At 41.4% G+C, this 21305-nt stretch overlaps 1 protein-coding gene across 1 annotated transcript in view; it reads left to right on the forward strand.

The window, feature by feature from the left end:
• The window catches only part of CSMD3 (CUB and Sushi multiple domains 3), a 1852015-nt gene that overhangs the window by 1246945 nt on the left and 583765 nt on the right, over nt 1–21305 (forward strand). The window contains exons 28-29 of the mRNA XM_033933128.1: nt 4546–4737; nt 15659–15797. Coding sequence (XP_033789019.1) covers nt 4546–4737; nt 15659–15797 — 331 coding nt within the window. The remainder of the gene's footprint in view (nt 1–4545; nt 4738–15658; nt 15798–21305) is intronic.

Raw genomic sequence — 21305 nt, forward strand, 5'->3', positions numbered from 1 at the left:
AAGCCAGGCAGGAACATTTGAAATGGATTCTGGAGATTATTGGGAGCCAATGAAGTTTGGCAAGGAGTGGGGAGGCATGGTCAGACTTGCGTTTTGAGAAGATCAGTTTGGCTGCAGTATTCTGGATTAGCTAGAGTCTTAGAATACTTTTTTTGATAGATTTAAGTAGATGGTGTTGCAGTAATCTAGTTTGGAGAGGATGATGGATTGGACAAGGATGGCAAAGTGTTGTTGGCTGAAGTAGGATCTAGCTTTCCTCAGCATGTGAAGGCTGAAAAAGCATGATTTTGCCAAGGAATTGAGATGGTCATTGAGGGAGAGAGAGGAATCGATAGTGATACCAAGGACCTTGCATGAGAACTCGAGCTGTAGTGTATCGCCTGTAGGTAGTGTGAAAAGTGTGGGCAGGTGTTCGAATTTTGGGCCGAGCCAGAGTAGTTTTGTTTTAGATTTGTTTAGTTTCATCTGTACCGAAAGGGACCAGGCACGGAGTCTCATTATGCAAGCTGTAATGTTTTCGTGGAGGTTGGTGAGGTTCTGGTCAGTCTCAAGGAGGACAAGGATGTCATCTGCATAAGTGTAGATTGTTTCCAGGGGGGATAGTTGAAAGAGTTTCAGGGAGGACATGTAGATGTTAAAGAGAATAGGGGAAAGGGGTGATCCTTGAGGGACACCGCAAGATGGAGTCCAAGGAGTGGACATGGTGCCATTTGTGTTGACGGTGTAGGAACGGGAGCGTAAGAAGTTTGAGAACCACATTAGGACGGTGGAGTCGATTCCAATCTCGGAAAGTTGGTAAAGTAGTATGTCGTGATGGACGACATCAAAAGCAGCGGAAAGATCGAATTGTAGTAGGACAGCAAATTTGTTACGTGAGTGTAGTTGTTGTACCTTTGAAATTAGGGAAACTAGGAGGGATTCAGTGCTAAAGCAGGGTCTGAAGCCATGTTGGTAGGGGTGAAGAATGGAGAATCTCTCGAGATAGGAGGAGAGCTGGGTAGCAACTATGGTTTCTAGAAGTTTGGTAAGTAGAGGGATATTTGCTATGGGACGGTAGTTTTATGGTAGGGAGGGGTCAAGATCGGCTTTTTTCAGAATAGGTGACAAGGCAATGCGGCCTCGTATATCATCATTAGTGACGTTTAAGACTCCTGAGGCAGGCCTGTTGGCCGAAACATGCGCATGTCGAGTCAATTTGTCAATTTGATGTTTGAACAATAAAGATCGTCATTTCACCAGACGGATTGAAGGACACTTTTTTAGTGCACATCATTCTCTTTTGCACAATTCCACTCTGGTTGAGGCTTAAATAAATCTGAAATGTCACATCTAGTTTTATCTACATGGCTATAATATAACATGTCATTTCTTTTGCGCCTTTTTTCCTCCTTGTTAAATCAATTATATGCATCTGATTATATAACATTTACTTAATCCAAAAATATTCTGCAGAAAAATAAAGTGGTTATACGAGGGGCGGCTGAAAAGTTCTCACCCCAATCAAGAAGAGAATGATATGGAGTCATGAAACTTACAAATTATGCCACATTTCTCTTGACACTTTTCATTTCATACAGTTGAAACAAAAAGTGTCAAGAAAAGTGTGGAACAACTTGTAAGTTTCATGACTCTATATGTTGGCAAATGCACAACAGACGAAGATTCAGTGCCCGACAACATGATGCACGACCTATTCCTACTGGAGCGATGGTCTAGGACATGGCAACTCAACTTCAATGCCAAAAAATGCAAAGTTATGCACCTGGGCAGCCAGAATCCATGCAAGTCTTATACCCTTAATGGCGAGATCCTAGCAAAAACGGTAGCAGAACGAGACTTGGGGGTAATCGTCAGTGAGGACATGAAGTCTGCCAATCAAGTGGAGCAGGCTTCGTCCAAGGCAAGACAAATCATGGGCTGCATACGAAGGGGTTTCGTCAGTCGTAAGGCGGAAGTCATTATGCCATTGTATAGATCCATGGTGAGGCCCCACCTGGAATACTGTGTGCAATTCTGGAGGCCGCATTATCGCAAGGATGTGCTGAGACTGGAGTCGGTGCAAAGAATGGCCACCCGGATGGTCTCGGGACTCAAGGATCTACCATACGAAAAACGGCTTGACAAATTACAGCTATACTCGCTCGAGGAGCGCAGAGAGAGGGGGGACATGATCGAGACGTTCAAGTATCTTACGGGCCGCATCGAGGCGGAGGAAGATATCTTCTTTTTCAAGGGTCCCACGACAAGAGGGCATCCGTTGAAAATCAGGGGCGGGAAACTACGAGGTGACACCAGGAAATTCTTTTTCACTGAAAGAGTGGTTGATCGCTGGAATAGTCTTCCACTACAGGTGATTGAGGTCAGCAGCGTGCCTGATTTTAAGGCCAAATGGGATCGGCACATGGGATCTATTCACAGGGCAAAGGTAGGGGAGGGACATTAAGGTGGGCAGACTAGATGGGCCGTGGGCCCTTATCTGCCGTCTATTTCTATGTTTCTATGTATATCATTCTCTTCTTGGTTGGGCTGAAAACTTTTCAGCCGCCCCTCGTATGATAGGCTTCACTGCTGGCCACATACATGCTTTTCAAAACCGACTTCTTTTGTGTTAACAGAGCTATGCATTTAGATAGTTTCATATTTCTTATAGTGAAAATCAAGCAAAACTAATTAAAGTTTATATTGGCAAGCATTTTTAAAAAGGGTACATAGACTAAACTGCGTGAGACATTGCCGGGCAGACAGTCGCACGCAGGACGTCAGCACGCTGGAATAAAACACAATTTTAAAGCGCTCCAAGGGTGTGTGTAGGGTGCACTTTACTTAGGACAGCTGGCGCTCCTGTTGTGGGGGGTGTTGAGGGGGAACCCCTATTATAGAGGAAACAGTCCTTTTCTCTATTTTTTAGAGAAAAATTACATTTTCTCTGCAATGGAGGGGTCCCCCACCCCTCCCAAAGGGAGAGCTACATTTCTAAGTAAAGTGTGTGGGGGTTTCCCACACACACATCCTTGGAGCGCTTGGAAAAAAGATATAATTCTGAGTTCTCCAATTTCGATCAACAACACCAATTTAGAACAGGTCACTTCTTTAAAAATATTAGGAGTTATGATTGACGATAAACTTTCTTATCATGAGTACATAAATAATATAGTTAAATCTTGTTTCTACAAACTTCGTTTGATTCGTTCACTTACAAAATTCTTAGAACCAGAATCAATCAACATTCTCATTCATTCCCTCATTATGACTAAATTAGATTATTGCAATTCTCTTCTCATTAATATAACTCAAAAAAAAAAAAGAAGGCTGCAACTCATACAAAACACCTTCGTGAAACTAATTTACAAAGCTAAAAAATATGACCACGTTACTCCGCTGTTGGTTAAATCTCATTGGCTTCCTATAAGCCATCGCTTCACCTTTAAATTGTTGCTTTTGGTGTTCAAAGCTTTAAATTACAATGAACCCCAATTTATTAACAGATGGCTTATCCCATATAGTACAACACGCTCACTTCGTTCATCCTCAACTAATCTTCTTACAGTTCCATCTATTAAAATGATAGGAACCAGAAGACAGGACATGTTCTCAGTTAATGCACCTCAATCGTGGAATCTTTTACCCCAACACATCAGAGAACTAAAAGACCTAACACAGTTTAAAAAAATGCTAAAAACTTTTCTTTTTAAAGATGCTTATGGTTATTATGAGTAGTAAAAATTGATAATCTTATATACATTTTCGGTTTTTTCTTTTTTTTTTTTTTATTAAAACAGCCATCTTTTACCCACCTTTTGTTTTTCCCTTTTATGTTTCTTCTTCTCTTCTATCAAAATTGTAACTATTTCCCCATTTAGCCTCACATGTCTTGTATGTTTTACCCTCACATTATTGTGAAATTAGGTTTTTGATCACTTTGTAAAGTATGTTATATGTTTACACAACAAATTTGTTTTTATGTCATTTTTAACATTGTACTTGTTTCATTTATTAATACATGTCATTTTATTGTACATCGCCTAGCAAATTATATAGGCGATTCATCAAGACTTAATAAACTTGAAACTTGAAACTTTTAATCCAGCACGCTGATGTCCTGCGCGCGTTTGTCTGCCCGGTATTGTCCGCGTGCGATTGTCTCGTACGGTTTTGACTCATCACCTTAAAAACTGTCTCTTTATCATTCAAATTGAAAGTGTGTGAGTTCTACACTGATGTTCCCTTTAGCACAGGAAATATGTGTATGTGCATGCTGACAGTAAAAATAGAACTTTTGCTTTTGAAAAAAGTGAAGTGGGATTGGCTTCCAGAAATACAATCAAGCTAACCCCTGTGTGGCTCTTAAAACTGTATGTCTGCAATTATTAATATGTTGCAAATAGAAATTGAATTTGTATCACAGATGCATTTTAACAAGGCCATAGACTTTAGCGTAAGTTTTTCTGCAGTGAACTTGACAAAAGAAGATACAACTTATTCTGCCAGTATAATTTATTTAAATAGATTTAAAAAGCAGAGCATTTGTATTACTGTTTTCTTTAGGTTCAGTGGCTACAGCCTGTCGTGACCCTGGTGTCCCCATGAATGGAACACGGAATGGAGATGGGCGAGAACCTGGGGATACAGTCATTTTTCAGTGTGACCCTGGTTATGAGCTGCAAGGGGAAGAGAGAATAACCTGCATTCAGGTAGAAAACCGGTTCTTCTGGCAGCCCAGTCCCCCAGTCTGTATAGGTATGTTACTTAAGCAGATTATGTCGTGTTTTATTAAGCTGACCTGAAGTTTTAGTGGTCACACCTATACATGGGCAAAATATGGACCATTGGTGATGCAAGTATACAGTATATTATGGAATCTAAAGGTAACATGGAATGTTGCTACTCTTTGGGTTTTGACCAGGTACTAGTGACCTGGATTGGCCACCCTGAGAATGGGCTACTGGGCTTGATGGACCTTTGGTCTGACCCAGTAAGGCTATTCTTATCTTCCTTTATAAGTTGAAATCAGACTGGGATCCTGTTTTCTCACAATGTACATTCATTAGTGTGCATTTGCTTGTTTAGCAGCAGGCCATAAAAACCAAGGCAAGCAAAATTGATTAAATTTATATTAACCTAAAAATGATCACATGTAGAACTGATTTTCACATATTCAAAAGCTGTGAAGTGTTTGAAAATATTTGGGCCCTTTTACTAATTTGTGTTATGTACCTAGCAGGGTTTTTACCATGTGGAAGATGTTAGCATGAACCTGTACTAATATTACATGATAAAACCAGCCAGCAGGGTAAAATAACCTAAGCCAGCTGCTGACCGTGGATAGGGGTGGGAACCAGGCAAAGGCAGAGTGGAGGTGTTGCTAGCTGTGACAACTAACACACAGGTTGGTGTTGTGTGCTAGGTGTCACAACTTCTGATAATGTGGCTGTAATGCAACCTGCTGTCTTGAAGTGTGGCCACTACTGATCTGTAAAAAAAAAAAAAAAGATGAAGCTGCAGTAGTAGTGGTTCCCCCAGCACATAATACCTCCCCAGTCGCTCCCAGCACAAGTAGAACCCCATTCCAATCACTTCAGACACACTTGGCCCTCAGTACTTTGGCCCAATAGCACTCCATCTGATACTCCCAATGTAAAGTTCTTAACCCAACATCAAACCTCATACACCGACCCCAACAAACCAAATGCCCTAAGCAGGGCTAGACCATCCCCCAGCTGACATCTTTTAGACTCAACTAGGTGTTTCTTGGTATTGCAGTGCAATGGGAAAAGAATGGTTCCTCTCTGTTTCAATCAAATCTAGCTAAGGCATTCAAAATGGGACTGATGACACCTAGAGATTGTCTCTCAGTAATACTGCTAGGGGGCATCCATGCATACAAGGCAATCATTCCTTCTATGGAAGGATGTTCCCTATTCATAGTACTGCAAGACTGCCACTAGGGTGCATTGCTGCCATTTTAAATACCAGAGGCAGACAGGGCAGAAGCTGATGAAGACAGCCCAGATCCCATTCTATTACACTATCAGGAACCCCTGGGTGAGACTCAGAGGATATTGAGGACATATCCGGGGGTCCGGACAGCTTTTTCAAAACCCGGCACTTTGTCCAGGTTTTGAAAAGCCGCCTCAATTCGCATCAGGCAGGGAGGAAGCCGTGCATGCCACGCGACGGTCACACCCACACACATGTGTACGTGATGTCATTGTGTGCCATCTGCGCATGTGCGGACTTCCTGCCCAACAAGAGCAGGCGGGTGCGGGGCTAGGGGAATCTGGCAACCCTAGGGGAGTGGGTTGGTATTGTGAAGTGTTGAAGAGTTTTGATGTTGGGATAAGGATTTTGGCAATAATGGGGCTCGGATGGGGTGCTGCTTGTGCTGTGTATGTTGGGGGAGGGGAGGAAATCAGAGAGAGTGGGCTGTGATGTGCCAGTGGGATTGGGAAGTGGGTAGGGTTGTGCTATGAATCAGAAGGGCATGACCACCACCACTGCAGCTTCACCTTTTTTTTAAACAAGTGTGGGCTACTGTATTACTGGCAGGTAGCACAGGTTCATTCATGCTATCTGCAGCTGCATATTCCACAGTTGCCAGTGCAATATATGTCTTCTCTGTGTAATAAATGCTGAGCAGATGCTGGGCAAGCCCCCACTATTCACCACAAGGTCTGTGTAGCTAAGGAGTAGTAAATGTGAAAACTAGCTGCACTTTAATACAAGTGCTCCTTTATTAAAATAAATGAGATGAACCGAACAAAGCCCAAAAATCATGAAATAATCTGGCAAATCATAAATAAACCCAAAGTATTTTGCCCATGCATATACCTACCATATTTAATGATGTTGGCTTCATAGTATTACAAGGCATTATATTCATGAGATCCGACTTATTAATCTTATAACTACCTCAAGTAAGCAATATTAAAATTACATTTTCATGAAATGATTTCTATTGCCAGAGGCCTGCTTTCATGTAATATGTTGACTAACATTTTGTGACACATCATGGCAAATTGGGTTAACAGTAGAAAGAATAATGCCTTATTACATTAAGCTATTATACTGCAATAATCTTATCTCAAAATGATGTGACAAACTTGATCGGTTCTAAGAGGCTGAGAAGCAATAATGATGTGACAAACTTGCAGTTGACTTCTCTCACTATTGTAGTTAAGAGGTAACACAGAATTTAATAGCATCTTTATTGAAGTGATCCAAACTTTATAAAGATAGTTTCATGTTATCTACACTCAAAAATATTTGCATATTGTCAGTGGCGTAGCTGGGGTAGTAGGCATCCAGGGTGGCAGCACCCCCACGCTCCTTCCCTATCCCCCAAGTCACATTCGTGCCCTCTCTTCCTCCATATATCTCTTTAAATCTTCACCAGCATGAGCAGCTACTCTGACCTGCTGTTCACGCTGGCATTGGCATTCCCTTGGACATCACTTCCTAGAAGCATCGGAGCTTTTACCACAGCGACCCACTATAAAAACCCTAATGCAGCTTGATAAAAGGGGGCCTAAATGTCTCCATTATAGTTAGCATATATATTATGGCTATAAAAAGTTGTTCCAACCACCATATATTAGTATCTCATTAGAATGTGGTCAGTGCTGGATATATTTGCTTTATTATCTCAATCTATCTTGCTTTTAGCAAGGAAGCCTCAGCCCCACCACTCCACCGCTGTAACTGCGGGAAGAATTATGTGGTGCCTCATCATTGGCTGTCCCTTCTAATGTTTTTAAAGTGCCATTGTGTCATTATTTATAATATATCTCAAGTATAATAATTAGTAAAGATAAGGTCCTTAAATACTTAGCTTATCTTTGTAATTTATCTCAGCCAAAGAACCTGGGAGTGTGACCCGACATGTTTCGCTCACTAGGAGCTGTATCAAGGGTCTCCCTAAAACAAGTGTAAAAGAAGAGGGTTGTAAAGTCAATGTTCATATACAGCTCCCCTCCCATTAAGACTCAATATCTCTTGCTTATCTATTGTAGGCTTACCAAGTACGCTGCTGTCATCAGACTCCACTGAACTGTGCTGTTTTGGAGAAAGATGGTGGCGGCGTCTTGCCTGGGTTTAAATACTCCTACTTGACTTAACTCTCAGACACGCCCCCTGTGTCCCATTCGCTCAAAAATCAACCAATCATAGTCATCCTTTCAATCTCACAATTCAACCCCCTGGGTTCTACTGTGTCCAAAGTGAAAATATATCTTTGTTCACATTCATTCAATTTAATTTGGTCTTTCCCTAGACTCCCTAGACCTGCCCCTAGTCCCGTCCAGTTCCACCCATCTCCGATGATTCTAGGAAGTGATGTCCAAAAACCATCCCAAGTCGACACTTGGATGTCCTAATAGCTGGGACGTCCAAGTGCTGATAACTGAAACTGACTTTCTGGATGCCCAGCAACACTTCTAGGCTTCTGTGTGTCCAGAGCTCAAAGGGACGTGTTGGGAGGTGTGTTATGGGCAGACATCGGGTGGGCTTAGACTGGACATATTGCAGCAATATAATCAAAGCTTTCCCAGGTCATCCTAGATGAAACTTAGACGCCAACAGTTAAACCTGTTTTAGTTGTGTCTAAGTGCTCCAAAGCTGCCCAAATGACCACTCCCCCAGTGGTGATTGACTCCCTCCAAACACCTGAAGATGGGAGGGAAAAACAGTACATTGAGAGCTTGCCATCAACTGATCACGGCAGGGTAATCCCAATCAGCTAAGCCAGAAGGAATCCCTGAAACGGGCTTAGCTGATGGGGATTTCCCTGCCACGATCAGACAAGGTAGTTGGGTAGGTTTGCAGAACTTGCTTTTTGGCATTTTTCATGTGGACATTTTTATTTTTGAAAATGGCCAAAAAAGATAGATGTACTGTGGACTAATATATCTACATATGTCATTTTCAAAAATAAAAGATAGGCGTCTGGCTGTTTCGAAAATGGACATTTTCTCTACTGGATTTTTGGATGTTTTTTCCCAAAACGTCCAAATTAGAATTAGGCATCCTGGTAAAAATGTCCCTCTATATGTATTTGTGCTATCAGTTTTAGTAAAATCTGGTAACCCTAGACCTGCCCCCAGGCCAGTCCAGTTCCACCCATCTCCGCCCCGTTACACCCCAGTCCTGCCCCCAATCCCTCCCTACCTCCCTCCCCCCCCCCCTCTGCCTGCTCTCATCAGGCAGGAGGGCATCCGTGCATATGCGGATGGCCTCTTGCCCGACGAGATTTTGAGGAAGCTTTTCAAAACCAGCACAAAGTGCTGGGTTTTGAAAATCCATCTAGATCCCTGGACATGTTCTTGAAAAGGAGGACATGTGCAGGTAAATCCGGACGTCTGGTAACCCTAGACTGGGGAGCACTTATTGCTTCCTATTTAGGAGGCACTAATAGCTCCTATGATATGAATACACTAACCAGTCAGTGCACAGTATTTGGAATGTTCTATCTGGATAATCTAATAACATAACATAACTATATTCTTCTATACCGCCACAATCAAACGATTTCTCGGCAGTTTACATTGAAGAGAGCTGGACAATCAAGAAGTACAAAATACAAATAGCAAAAGTACAATATGTTTCTTAAGGATAATCAGAGTAGAAATATTGCAATTAATGTAACTTCTATTTAGGAAATAAATCTATCAAATAGTACAAAGCCGCATAGAGGTTTCTACCGGGATCGACTCGCGTTGCCTTTAGATCGTCTGTCCTGTTGTCCCCACACACAGCTTCAGGACGCCAAAATGTCCTGTTTTCAGAAAGAGCGTCCCGAAGCTGTGTGTGGGGACAACGGGACATGCGATCTAAAGGCAACACGAGTCGATCCTGGTAGAAACCTCTACGCGGCTTTGTAAAAGGGGGCCCAGTGATTGAGCACCAGGCTGAGTGGGAGTGAGTACGCAGATTGGCTCTTGCGCTCCCCCAAGTACTGTCTTTGAAGGCAGACGTTAAAGGAGTCCAGTGGGCAGAAGCGGAGAAGGTGTGGTGGATTCCATCAGAGCAGACGCTATGTCCCGCGTGGGCAGGAAGAAAGGGGGAAACCAGGAGCAGGATATGGCTGGTAGCCAGGGTTTAGAGAAGAATGATTTTCTGAAGGCCCAGTGGCGGGAGAAGATTTGCCTCTTCATACAAGACTTTGTGCAGCAGGGTAGAAAAAAGAGAAAATATCTCCCTCTTTGAAGTGCCTTTCTTCTCTGGAGGCTGCGCAGGGAGAGAGGGAGAGGAGTAAAGTGTTACTCCAATCTTCTTCGCACTTTTCATCAATATGAGCCTGCCTGAAACTTTTTAAGTTTAACTTTGTGTCTTCTAACCCTCTCTTCTATCCATTAGACTTAGGCCCTCTTCTATTAAACTGCGCTAGCAGTTTTTAGTGCGATGAGCTGTGCTGAATGGCCCGCTCTGCTCCCGACGCTCATAGAGCTCCTATGAGCTTCGGGAACAGCATGGGCCATTTAGCGTGGCACTCTGCGCTACAAACTGCTAGCGCAGTTTAATAGATGAGGGGGTTAGTGTGTGTAGGGTGGCAAATTACTCATAACAGGATTTAAGGGGGGGATCGGCTGGGTCAGGGTAGATTGGGGGGGGCATGCACTTACAAGAACTGCGGCTGTCTGTGACAAGTGCAACATTCTTCCGACTCTGGAGTACTTTTACAGATGTGTGCATGGATGGCCAGGAATGCAGCAAAGCTTGTCTTCTTAGGGCTTTGCAACTGGGCTGTTTCTTGATGTATTTCCCTAGCTTTGCATGTGCTCAGGTAAGGAACAACGAGATCATCCTCTGGCCCTACACCTAAGCTTTCTAGCTGCTAAAGTGGCATGGATCAGAAGCATTAGAATGAGGCAGGCTACAGAAGCTGTGGCCCAATGATATTTTAGCTGACATATTAGTAAGTAGGGAGCCAGGGTAGGGGGGGTCGGGGGGAGGGGGAAGGATCCAGGGGGGGTGTTCCTGTCCCGTTGTGAGGAAAAAATAAATGTTCACGTTAGACATGCCCTCTTCAGAAAATAAATACTGTGCTTAGTGCATGAAAACACGTTACTTCAGAGCACTATGCAGTAAGCCATTTCAAATATGCTGAATGCCCTTAGATGTCTATGCCTTAGATGTCTATGCCTGCCTTTTTGGGAAAACTAGAGGTACGTCTCTGGTCGCCCAATTTGGCACAACCATGCATAATTATTGATTTTAGAGAGGAGAACAAATAGGGAGATTGGAGATTTGGTTATCTAGTTTAGCTGCTTGAGTGGCCAGGAGGCCGTCGTATAGTTTTTTCCGTTTTACTTCTTTGATCGAGGGGTGTGTGAATGGGTGTGTGTTTTTCTATGTCTGATTGAGGTGGTTTGGATGAGGCGGTGTTCAGGTAGGTTGGGCTATCTCCTTTTAAGGCTTTGAATAACATACAGTAGAATTTAAATAGTATTCTTTCTTGGATTGGTAGCCAATGTGAGTTGATGTAATATAGTCATGTTTTCTCAATGAGTAGATGAGTCTTAGAGCTGTATTTTGGATTGTTTGTAGTTGCAACATCCTCTACCTCCAAAAGTGAGCAATGATAGACATTTGAAACACTAATCAGGGTTTTACCCTGGTTGTGTTCATTACACCATCTCATGGTTCTGAGCTCATTTAGGCAGTTTATAAAGCAGTTTTAAGTTTATAGTGCTCCTATTTGTTGTTTTTGATGAATGTTTCACCATTTTGGGACACTAGTTTGTAAATTTCTTACCCAATAGTGACTTAAAGGAGATTGAGAAATGATAGACAGTTTTCTGCTGGTTTGGATATTGGGTCTTCAAGGTGTATGTTTATGTCTCCTAGGATGAGGTTGTATTCTGCTGTTAATGAGTTATGGTATATGAAGTTTTCAAATTAAGGTCTTACTGTGGTCCAGTTTCCTGGTGCTATTTAGCAAAACATGCAGTTTAGTGAGTTTTTTATAGTGGTGCTTGAGAGATGGCAGGCAAGGAAGTCCATTTGTGGGATGGATGTTTTTTTGAGTATATTCAGAGTTAGGGAGTCCTTGATTAAGATTGCTAGTCCTCCTCCTCTTTTTTTCTCTCTGCTGGTTACTGTTATTTTGTATCCCTGAGGGCAAACTTCTGTTATTCTAGGATTCTGGTTTCTGTGAGGAAAAGGCAGTCTAGGTTTTCAATTTTTATCCAGTTTTTTTTTTGTGTGTTCTGTTTTAGGTCCTAAGGCTCTGAGGTAGGCACATGTTAAGGTGGTGATATCTGTTTTGAAATTGTGAGTCATTTCAGGGTAGATGAGTGTTTTAGGAGGAGGTTGAGGTTTGGTCTTGGGAAGTGGTCTTCTTCTCCAGGCTAAGGTGATGGGATGTTGAGCACTGGTTTGGTGTTTTGAGCTTCTAACTATTAGGGTTCTCCTGTTGTGGTGTTGGATTTTGTTTGCAGTGGAGCATGTGGGTGGGGCTGGTAAGTTGTTTGCTACTGCTTTCCAACTGGTAATGAGGAGGATTATCAGTAGGGTGGCCAGGGTGTGTGTTTGTGAGATTAGCTTCATTTTGGTGGGGGTGGGGAGTAGTGGGGACGAGTATTTGGCTGTGAGAAAGTTATTCTTCTTGAATTGTACCTGGATGGGTAGGAGTAAGAATTATTTTAGTGTAAATGCTGTAGAGAGCCTTTTGGTGTGTGCGTATATTTTGGGAGTGAAAATTGTGGTTGGGCGTAACAGTTTGGAATGAAAGCTGTGGTTGAGAGTACCAGTTGAGCAAAACTCGACGGTGCAAAATCGAGGAGGAGGGGCGGAGCACGCTCCCACACCCTGAATGCCTTCTGCACTGCTCCCGCTCTGCCTCTGCTGCTGCTCCCGGTCCAAGTCGGGAGATGGAGAATAGAAGTTAACAGATCAAGCGAAACCCGACGGTGCAAAATCTAGGGGGAGGGGTGGAGCATGCTCCCACACCCTGAGTGCCTTCTGCACTGCTCCTGCTCTGCCTCTGCTGCTCCCGGTCCAAGTCGGGAGGTGGAGAGTAGAAGTTAACAGATCAAGCGAAATCCGATGGTGCAAAGTCTAGGGGGAGAGGTGGAGCATGCTCCCACACCCTGAGTGCCTTCTGCATTTCATAATTGAAATGGAAATACGTCTAAAAACCTGCCTAAATCAGTACATGGACGACCTAAATGACAGGATGTCTAAGTGCCGATAATCAAAACTGGTTTTAGACATATCTAAAAGCAGCTTAGGCCTTTTCACTGCTGCTGTGCGCCCAGACTGATAAAGGGTGTTTTTCGAGGAGTAGTTAGGGCGGAAGGTGAGCGGGATGTGGGCCTACCTAGACTTAGTTGTCCTGCAACGATAATCGAAAGTTTAACGAGACTGCCTAGATGGAACTTATATGTTGTGACTTAGGCAATCTAAGTGCCTAGAAGGTATCCAAAGTGACCAGATAACCACTGCAGGGATAGAGTACAGACCCCCATACACTTCCCCAGTGATCACTGACACCCCCTCATACAAATCGGAATAAAAACATACAACCTGCCTCTAGAACATCAGCACCTGGCATAGGAAAGCCTAGTAGAGCTGCACAGAGATGGCTTAAGTAGTCTGGGGGGTGGGCTAGTGAACCATAGAGAGGAGGACCCAGGCCCATAAGCCACTCTAACCACTGCATTCATGGTGAAAAATGTGCACTCACCAACCCCCCAACTCTAGTATACTGCCAAAAATGCTTGAGTACCTGACTGTAAAAACCGCTTAGATAACCTTGATAGGCGGTATATAAAATCCTAATAAACTTGAACTTGAACTTGAATATACTGTAGGTGCCACCTGAAGCCATATGTGCTATTGGGGTGGTAGACAAGTAGGTATAGCAGGTTTTGGGGAGCTCACCATGACCTGCCAGGGAGTTGTGGTGAGATGTTTATGTGACACCCTTTTTGTAAGGTATCCCACTATTCTGTTGCTATGTCTGGGTGGCCAGTCCATCTCTTTGCTTACCCCTCCCATGTCCAAAAGGTCTTTTTTTAGGTGTTTTGGACTTGGACAATTTTTTGGACGAGAATGTGAGGAAGAGAATGCACTATAAAGATAGACAACTTAGCAGTCTGGACAATCAAACAGCTGGACGTATAATTAGGCAATTCTCCCAAAAAAATATTTTGGATGTATTTTTTGAGAATGGACTTTAGATACTGATGACTTTGGACAACTAGCATCTTAGGCCCAAAATGGACTTAAGACATTTTTTTTTTTAATTATTATGCCACTCCACGAGTCCTGTTTACTGAAGGGTACTAAATTATTGCATTTAAAGACACTTTTACTAAGAGAAAGGGGATGGAATTTGACATACCACTTTTCTGTGGTTACGATCAAAGCAATTCACATGTTATATGCAGATATTTATTTTGTACCTAGGGCAATGGAGGGTTAAGAGACCTACCCAGAGTTACAAGGAGCTGTTGTGGTGTTATCAGCACAGTAGACAACAGTGCAGGACCGTGCTACTGTCTATTGCTGTAAAACAGGGTCTTTATCATTTAAAATGCCACATTAGCTGCTAATACAGGAGTGAGCTGGTCTGGCATATGTAGTTGTAGCAGAGATTTACACTGTTTACTACAGAAAATAAAATCAAAATAGAAACTGAGAGAATTATTATTTATCTAGACCCATAACAATGTAATTATCTGAAAAGGTCCAGTATATCAGAAAATTGTAATTATGTAATTTTTAACATATAAATGATGCGCTCAGAAATGAAGGGCCTGATTCTATATAGGTCACCTGAAAAATTGATGCTGACTAGGGCGGCATTAAGAACAATTCTATAAAGTTAAGCGCACTGTATGGAATCATGCTTAACCCCACCTAAGCAAAGTTGGGCATTGCTAGTTATCCTAACTTTAGGCATGCCATTTAAATGCCAGGGTTTTCTTGTCCTAAATGCATGTACCTAAGTTAAATGTTCAACAGCACCTAAGTGAAAAGCCGACACCTAAAACATTGTGCTCAATGTGTTAAACCAAATGAATGGGCTGGCACTTGTGTCAATCATCACACACCATAGAGAATCCAGATACTTTATCATGGCCAATGCCCAAGCTTAAAACAGTACAAAAAAATAAAAGAATACTTATCTCAAAGTCTCTCAAATCTGGAATTCTTGATGTGGAGCTACTCATAATCCCAACAGGGTGTGTAGTCCAAATGTGCAAAGAGATCCCAACAAGGCCATGTTTCACATAGTGCTTTCTCAGGAGAACTCAAAACCAGTCATGGGGTGAGAAGTAGAATTACACTAAGCGTCATTCTAGTTGGTACCAATATTTTAGGTGACATACAGAATTTGGCCCATGCTGCTTTACTGCACAGAAAACACCTTTATCATGTAGTAAGTGCATTGACAGTGTGGATAAACCTACTGCTTCCTTTAGAGGCATCTGTGCCAGTGTGCCCATACCCCATCCCTTCTTCCTACCCCCAGCAGGCTATAGGGTTAGCACATGAATCTGTAACTGCTGTACACTACCATGGGTGTGCATTATCTCTTTAATGCCCTTTAGTAAAAGATCCCCTAAATTCCTCAACACTTCTTGATCAGTGGAACTTTTCTTTATGAACATCATTAATTAGATTTATGGTAATTGATTCTTGTTTTCTGTTGCAGCGCCGTGTGGAGGCAACTTGACTGGTTCTTCAGGTTTTATTCTTTCACCAAATTTTCCTCATCCATATCCACACAGCAGAGACTGTGACTGGACCATAACTGTGAATACTGATTATGTAATATCGCTGGCATTTATCAGGTAAATTGAACAATTAAGATATATTTTACTAGTAACTAGTAAATCATCAGAACTACAGTGGAAAACTCCTGAAGAAGAGTCCTGTGCGATCTCAAAAGCCCGTATTGTTAAGTATTATTTTTGTTAGTCCTTTAAAAGATATCATAGCATATAAAGACTCCATAAGACTTACTAAATCCAATAAAATATTTCTACATCAAGGGGGATATTTATTAAACTAAGCTTCTAGTATGAGTTTTAGCATGTAGCTGATAGTAGAGCTACATTTAGTACCACTTCAGTCTTCCTATAAGGAGTGATTCCCCTTATCCTGTACATTGAGATAGTACTGTGAAACTACCACTAGGAGGCCATAGGCAACATTTTGAATACAGAACAGTGCCAAGACACAACTGGAGGGAAACTACTAAAACAAAAGTCCATAAGTCGTTATTAAGATGGACTTGGGAAAATCCTCTGCTTATTTCTGGGATAAGCAGCATAAAATCTATTTTACTCTTTTGGGATTAACCTCTTAGTGAATTGTTTTGCAGCTGTGAAAAGATTGTCAGATATTCATGAAACAACTTTTAAAATGAAAACTTGTTAAAGCTGTTATATTGACACACACTGCACAGCTTTTAAGCATTACCTCTGGGTGCTCCATTATATGAATAGCTTTAAATTTATTTATTCATGTTTCTATACAGTTCTCCCAGAGGAGCTCAGAATGGTACATGAATTTTATTCAAGCATTTTTCCCTGTCTGTCTTGGTGGACTTGAAATCTAATGTACCTGGGGTAATGGGGTGGGGGGACTGGGGGACTTGCCCAGGGCCATGGGGAGCAATGTGGGTTTGAACCCACAACCTCAGGGTGCTGTGGCTAAAGCTTTAACTACTCTCCCCCTAGTTCCTATCTACCCTATTGCACTCTGTCCATCCCACTTTCTTTGTATTTTATGTACAGTCTAAATTTGCCCTTCCTTTGCTTTCTGCTTCTCTGTCCTGTCTAGCCCCCTTTCTATCTGTTAACATGTTATGTCCCTCAAGGTTCTTTCCTGGTTCATTTGTTGTTGTTTTTTAACATCTTTCATACTGTAGTCTTCTTGACACCCTTAACCAATCTTATTCCATCTCTGATTACTTCTATGCTGATGATATCCTGCTACTTACATATCATGTCCATATATTCCTAATCTTCATTCATGTCTAGACTTGGTGTCTGATTGGCTTCATGCATATCATTTCATTCTTAATCCCTCTAATACCATTAAATCCTGAATTGCCAACAATCTGTTGCTCCTTTCAATAACCGCTAACATCTGTGGTTCCCCAATTACTCTTGTTGGCTCATTTAAACATCTTGGTGTTTATTTCAACTTTCTGCTTTCCTTGAGCGCTCAAGCACCTCAGTTGTGAAGTCATGCTTTTGCGTTTTACTCCAGATTCAGTTTATTTCAGTTACATTGATAACTCATCATGTTCAACATTACTCTGTGCTCTATTAGGAAGTAGTCTTGACTACTGTAACATTGCATATGCAGGTCTCACTTCTACTCTTCTTAAAAGATTACAATCTATTTAAAATATGGCCATCAGAGTTTGATCTATGCTCAATGATTTGATTGCATCACTTCTTTTCTGCGGTGTCATCCTTGGCTACTGGTTTACTGATAAATATATATCAGAATTCTGACTTTGACCCATAAGACACTTCACACAGAGATATCTCTCTATTTGGCTTCAGTGATCATTCCCTATACCCTTTCTAAAGCCCTTCCCTCTGTCTCACATTATATTGCTTCAGCTCTCTGAACTCTCTCCCTCAAGCTTTCCTTGCTCAATCCTCCTATCAAAGTTGCAGCTTTTCTCTCTGGTATTTCTGGGTTGAAGTGGCTGCCCAGGATGGTAGATGAATGTACTGACTTCAGATTTGTTCTCTCCTCTCACTCCTTTGCTCTTATCCTGTTCATGATGTAATTCATTTCCATTTCCAAATTTTTAGCATTATGCTGTAAACTGCTTTGATTATTCCCAGTGAAAGGTGGTATATCAAGTCTAATTAAGCATTAAACATGCCTTTCCTGTAAGGTTTCTCTTTTGCATAAAGTCATACTGTGCATAATTTCATTCTTGTTGTCTTGCAAGAAATTAGGCCATCATTATTTCCTGAGTTTTAAAGAGAATTCTACTAGAATTTGGGTTAGTTTGACATTTTTTGAGGAAAATAAAAGTTGCATACATCACTTTTAACAGCAGGATGGGGCTCTACAGTCTTTTACCTTGCGTGCCACACATATGATTATGTGCCTGTTTGTGAGAAGTGAAATGTGTTCATCAAAGACTTCTGAGTTTTTAGTTAATAAGTATTACTGATATGCAAAGCAACATTTTTTGTTACACTGATACTGGTTAAATTATCCATTTAGTTTGGTTTTGGATTCTGAATAATTTGGATTATTTCAATCCATTATAGTCAAGGTGCCAAGTAATTTTGTATGTGACATTGGAGTTTTCCATTTGTTTTTAATAAAGCTTGTTTCAAGTTTGCTAGCAGGTATCTATTTTAACTACAGCACTCCAAGCTGCTAAGGGGCCCTTTTACTAATCTGTGTTAGCTACTAATGCATGCCTACTGCAACAACAATAAAAAAGAAGAGCACTATGGGACACATGTAGGTATCCTGTGGGAATGCCCACTCTCTGTCAGGGGCAGAGAGTGGGCATTCCTATGCTAACCTATTAGGACATCTACATTACCACACAGAAACTGGTTAGTATACAGATAACAGAGAAGCCCTTACCACCTACAAAATAGGTAACATTAAGTGCTCCTGTGGTAATTTTGCATGCTAATGGCAACATTAGCACTTAGTAATTAATTTTAAAAAATGAAAATTAAGGGCTTTATGGCCATGGTAAAAATGGCCTTAGCATGCAGAAAAACAGCATAAGGGCACACTAAGGCCTCTTTTTGTTGCAGTTCAGAAATTGGAGCCCTAAGATTTGCAAGAAGACCTCATGGCTCGAACAATAGCATAAAGATTTCAAGTAATTGTGAGATGGCCAAAACTGCACAAATAGTGAAATGAAAATCCCCACAAGAAGAGGGGAAAAGCACTATCACCACTGATAGGAATACCACAAAGCATGAGGAGAAGAATAAACAAGTACCAACGTTAGCAAGACTACAAATCCTCTGGACATAAGCCAAAGTTGTCAGTAGAGCTAGGTTATGAGTAGACTATTGGGAGAAAAGAGATTATTTGAGAGATGAATGAAAGGGTATCCAGATTTCTACACAAACAAGCTTGCCTGGAAGAATTTGACTTCAAGAACTACATTTAGTCACACTGTCAGAAAGATCACCTGATAGGGTTGAGAGACCATTCCTGGAAAGGAAGATTGGAATGCATCCTGAATGTTCATCTGTAGTGTCCCTAGACCCTCAAAAATATGCTCTATGCAAGAGAGTCATGTATTTACACAATAGTAATATACCATTACTATTATAAGTACACATGTTCAAACACATATGCTAGTATTCTAAGAACATAAGAATAAACTTACTGGGTCAGACCAATGGTCCATCAAGCCCAGTAGTCTGTTCTCAGGGTGGACAATCCTGGTCACTAGTACCTGGCCAAAACCCAAGGAGTAGCAATATTCCATGCTACCGATCCAGGACAAGCAGTGGCTTCCCCCATGTCTTTCTCAATAAAAGACTATGGACTTTTCCTCCAGGAACTTGTCCAAACCTTTCTTAAAACCAGCTATGCTATCCGCTCGTACCACAAACTCTGGCAATGCGTTCTAGAGCTTAACTATTCTTTGATTGAAAAAATGTTTCCTCCTATTGGTTTTAAAAGTATTTCCCTGTAACTTCTTCGAGTGCACCATAGTCTTTGTAATGTTTGACGGAGTGAAAAATCAATCCACTTGTAATCAATCTACTCAACTCAGGATTTTGTAGACTTCAATCATATCTCCCCTCTGCTGTCTCTTTCCCAAGCTGAAGATCCCTAACCATTTTAGTCTTTCCTTATATGAGAGGAGTTCCATCCCCTTTATCATTTCTGTCGCTCTTCTTTGAACCTTTTCTAGTGCCACTATAACTGTTTTGAGATAAGGAGACCAGAATTGAAAGCAATACTCCAGATGAGGTTGCACCATGGAGCAATACAGGGGCATTATAAAATTCTTAGTCTTGTTAACCATCCCTTTTAAAATAATTTCTTGTATCCTGTTTGCTCTATTGGCCCCCACCGCACATTGGGTGGAAGGTTTCATCATATTGTCTACGATGATACCCAGATCCTTTTCTTGGACATTAATCCCCAAGGTGGACCCTAGCATCCAGTAATTATGATTACATTTTTGCATCACTTTGCATTTGTCCACATTAAATTTCATCTCCCATTTGGACGCCCAGTCTTCCAATTTCCTAAGGTCCGCTTGCAATTTTTCACAATCTGCAAATTTAATCACCTCACTCGTCATTCCAATTTCCAGATCATTTATAAATAAGTTAAATAGCACTGGTCCCAGTATAGATCCCTGATGAACTCCATTGTTTACTCTCCTCCATTGAGAAAAATGGCCATTTAACCCTACCCTCTCTTTTCTATCCGATAACTAATTCCTAATCCACAACTGAACTTTGCCACCTATCCCGTGACACTTTAATTCTCTCAGGAGCCTCTCATGAAGAACTTTATCAAAAGCTTTCTGAAAATCTAGATACACCATTAACACTTAAAAAAAAAATTGGTGTCACGTTGGCCACCCTCCAGTCTTCTGATACTATGCTAGATTTAAAGAAAAATTACAAAGTACTAACAATAGCTCTGCAAGCTCATATTTTCAATTCTATTGTCACTCTGGGATGTATACCATATGGTCCAAGTGATTTGCTACTGTTCAATTTGTCAAACTGACTCATTACATCATCCAGTGTTACAGAGATTTGTATGAATTTCTCTGATTCATTGGAATTGAATACCATTTCTGGCACCAGTAACTCACCCGTGTCTTCCCTCAGTGAAGACTGAAGCAAAGAATTAATTTCTCTCTGCTATGGGCCTTGTCTTCCCTGAGAGCCCCCTTTATCCCTTGGTCATCTAGTGGTCATCAATTGGCTTCTTGGCTCTGCTATGAGTGATTCTGTAATTGCGCCTGTGTGATTAACATGTGATAGGTGCCTTACTTAGGCTTCTACCTTTTTTAGGCACCAATTACAGAGTGCTGTCAATAGAAATATTAAAATATACCTAAAAAAGTTTTTACTGTGTATGATTTTGCTTCCAGCGCAACCTTCTTTTCAAGGTCTCTCTTCGCCTTCCTTATTAGCGCCCTGCATTTGACTTGACATTGATATTGACATTGTGTTGTTTACAATTATTTTCAGTCAGATCCTTCTACTTTCGGAATGATTCTCTTTTAGCTCTAATACCTTCTTTCACCTCACTTGTTAGCTATGCTGTCTGCCGTTTGGTTTTCCTTCCTCCTGCAATATATCGATGACTGT

Source organism: Geotrypetes seraphini, chromosome 2, assembly GCF_902459505.1.
Source record: "Geotrypetes seraphini chromosome 2, aGeoSer1.1, whole genome shotgun sequence".
NCBI lineage: Eukaryota > Metazoa > Chordata > Amphibia > Gymnophiona > Dermophiidae > Geotrypetes > Geotrypetes seraphini.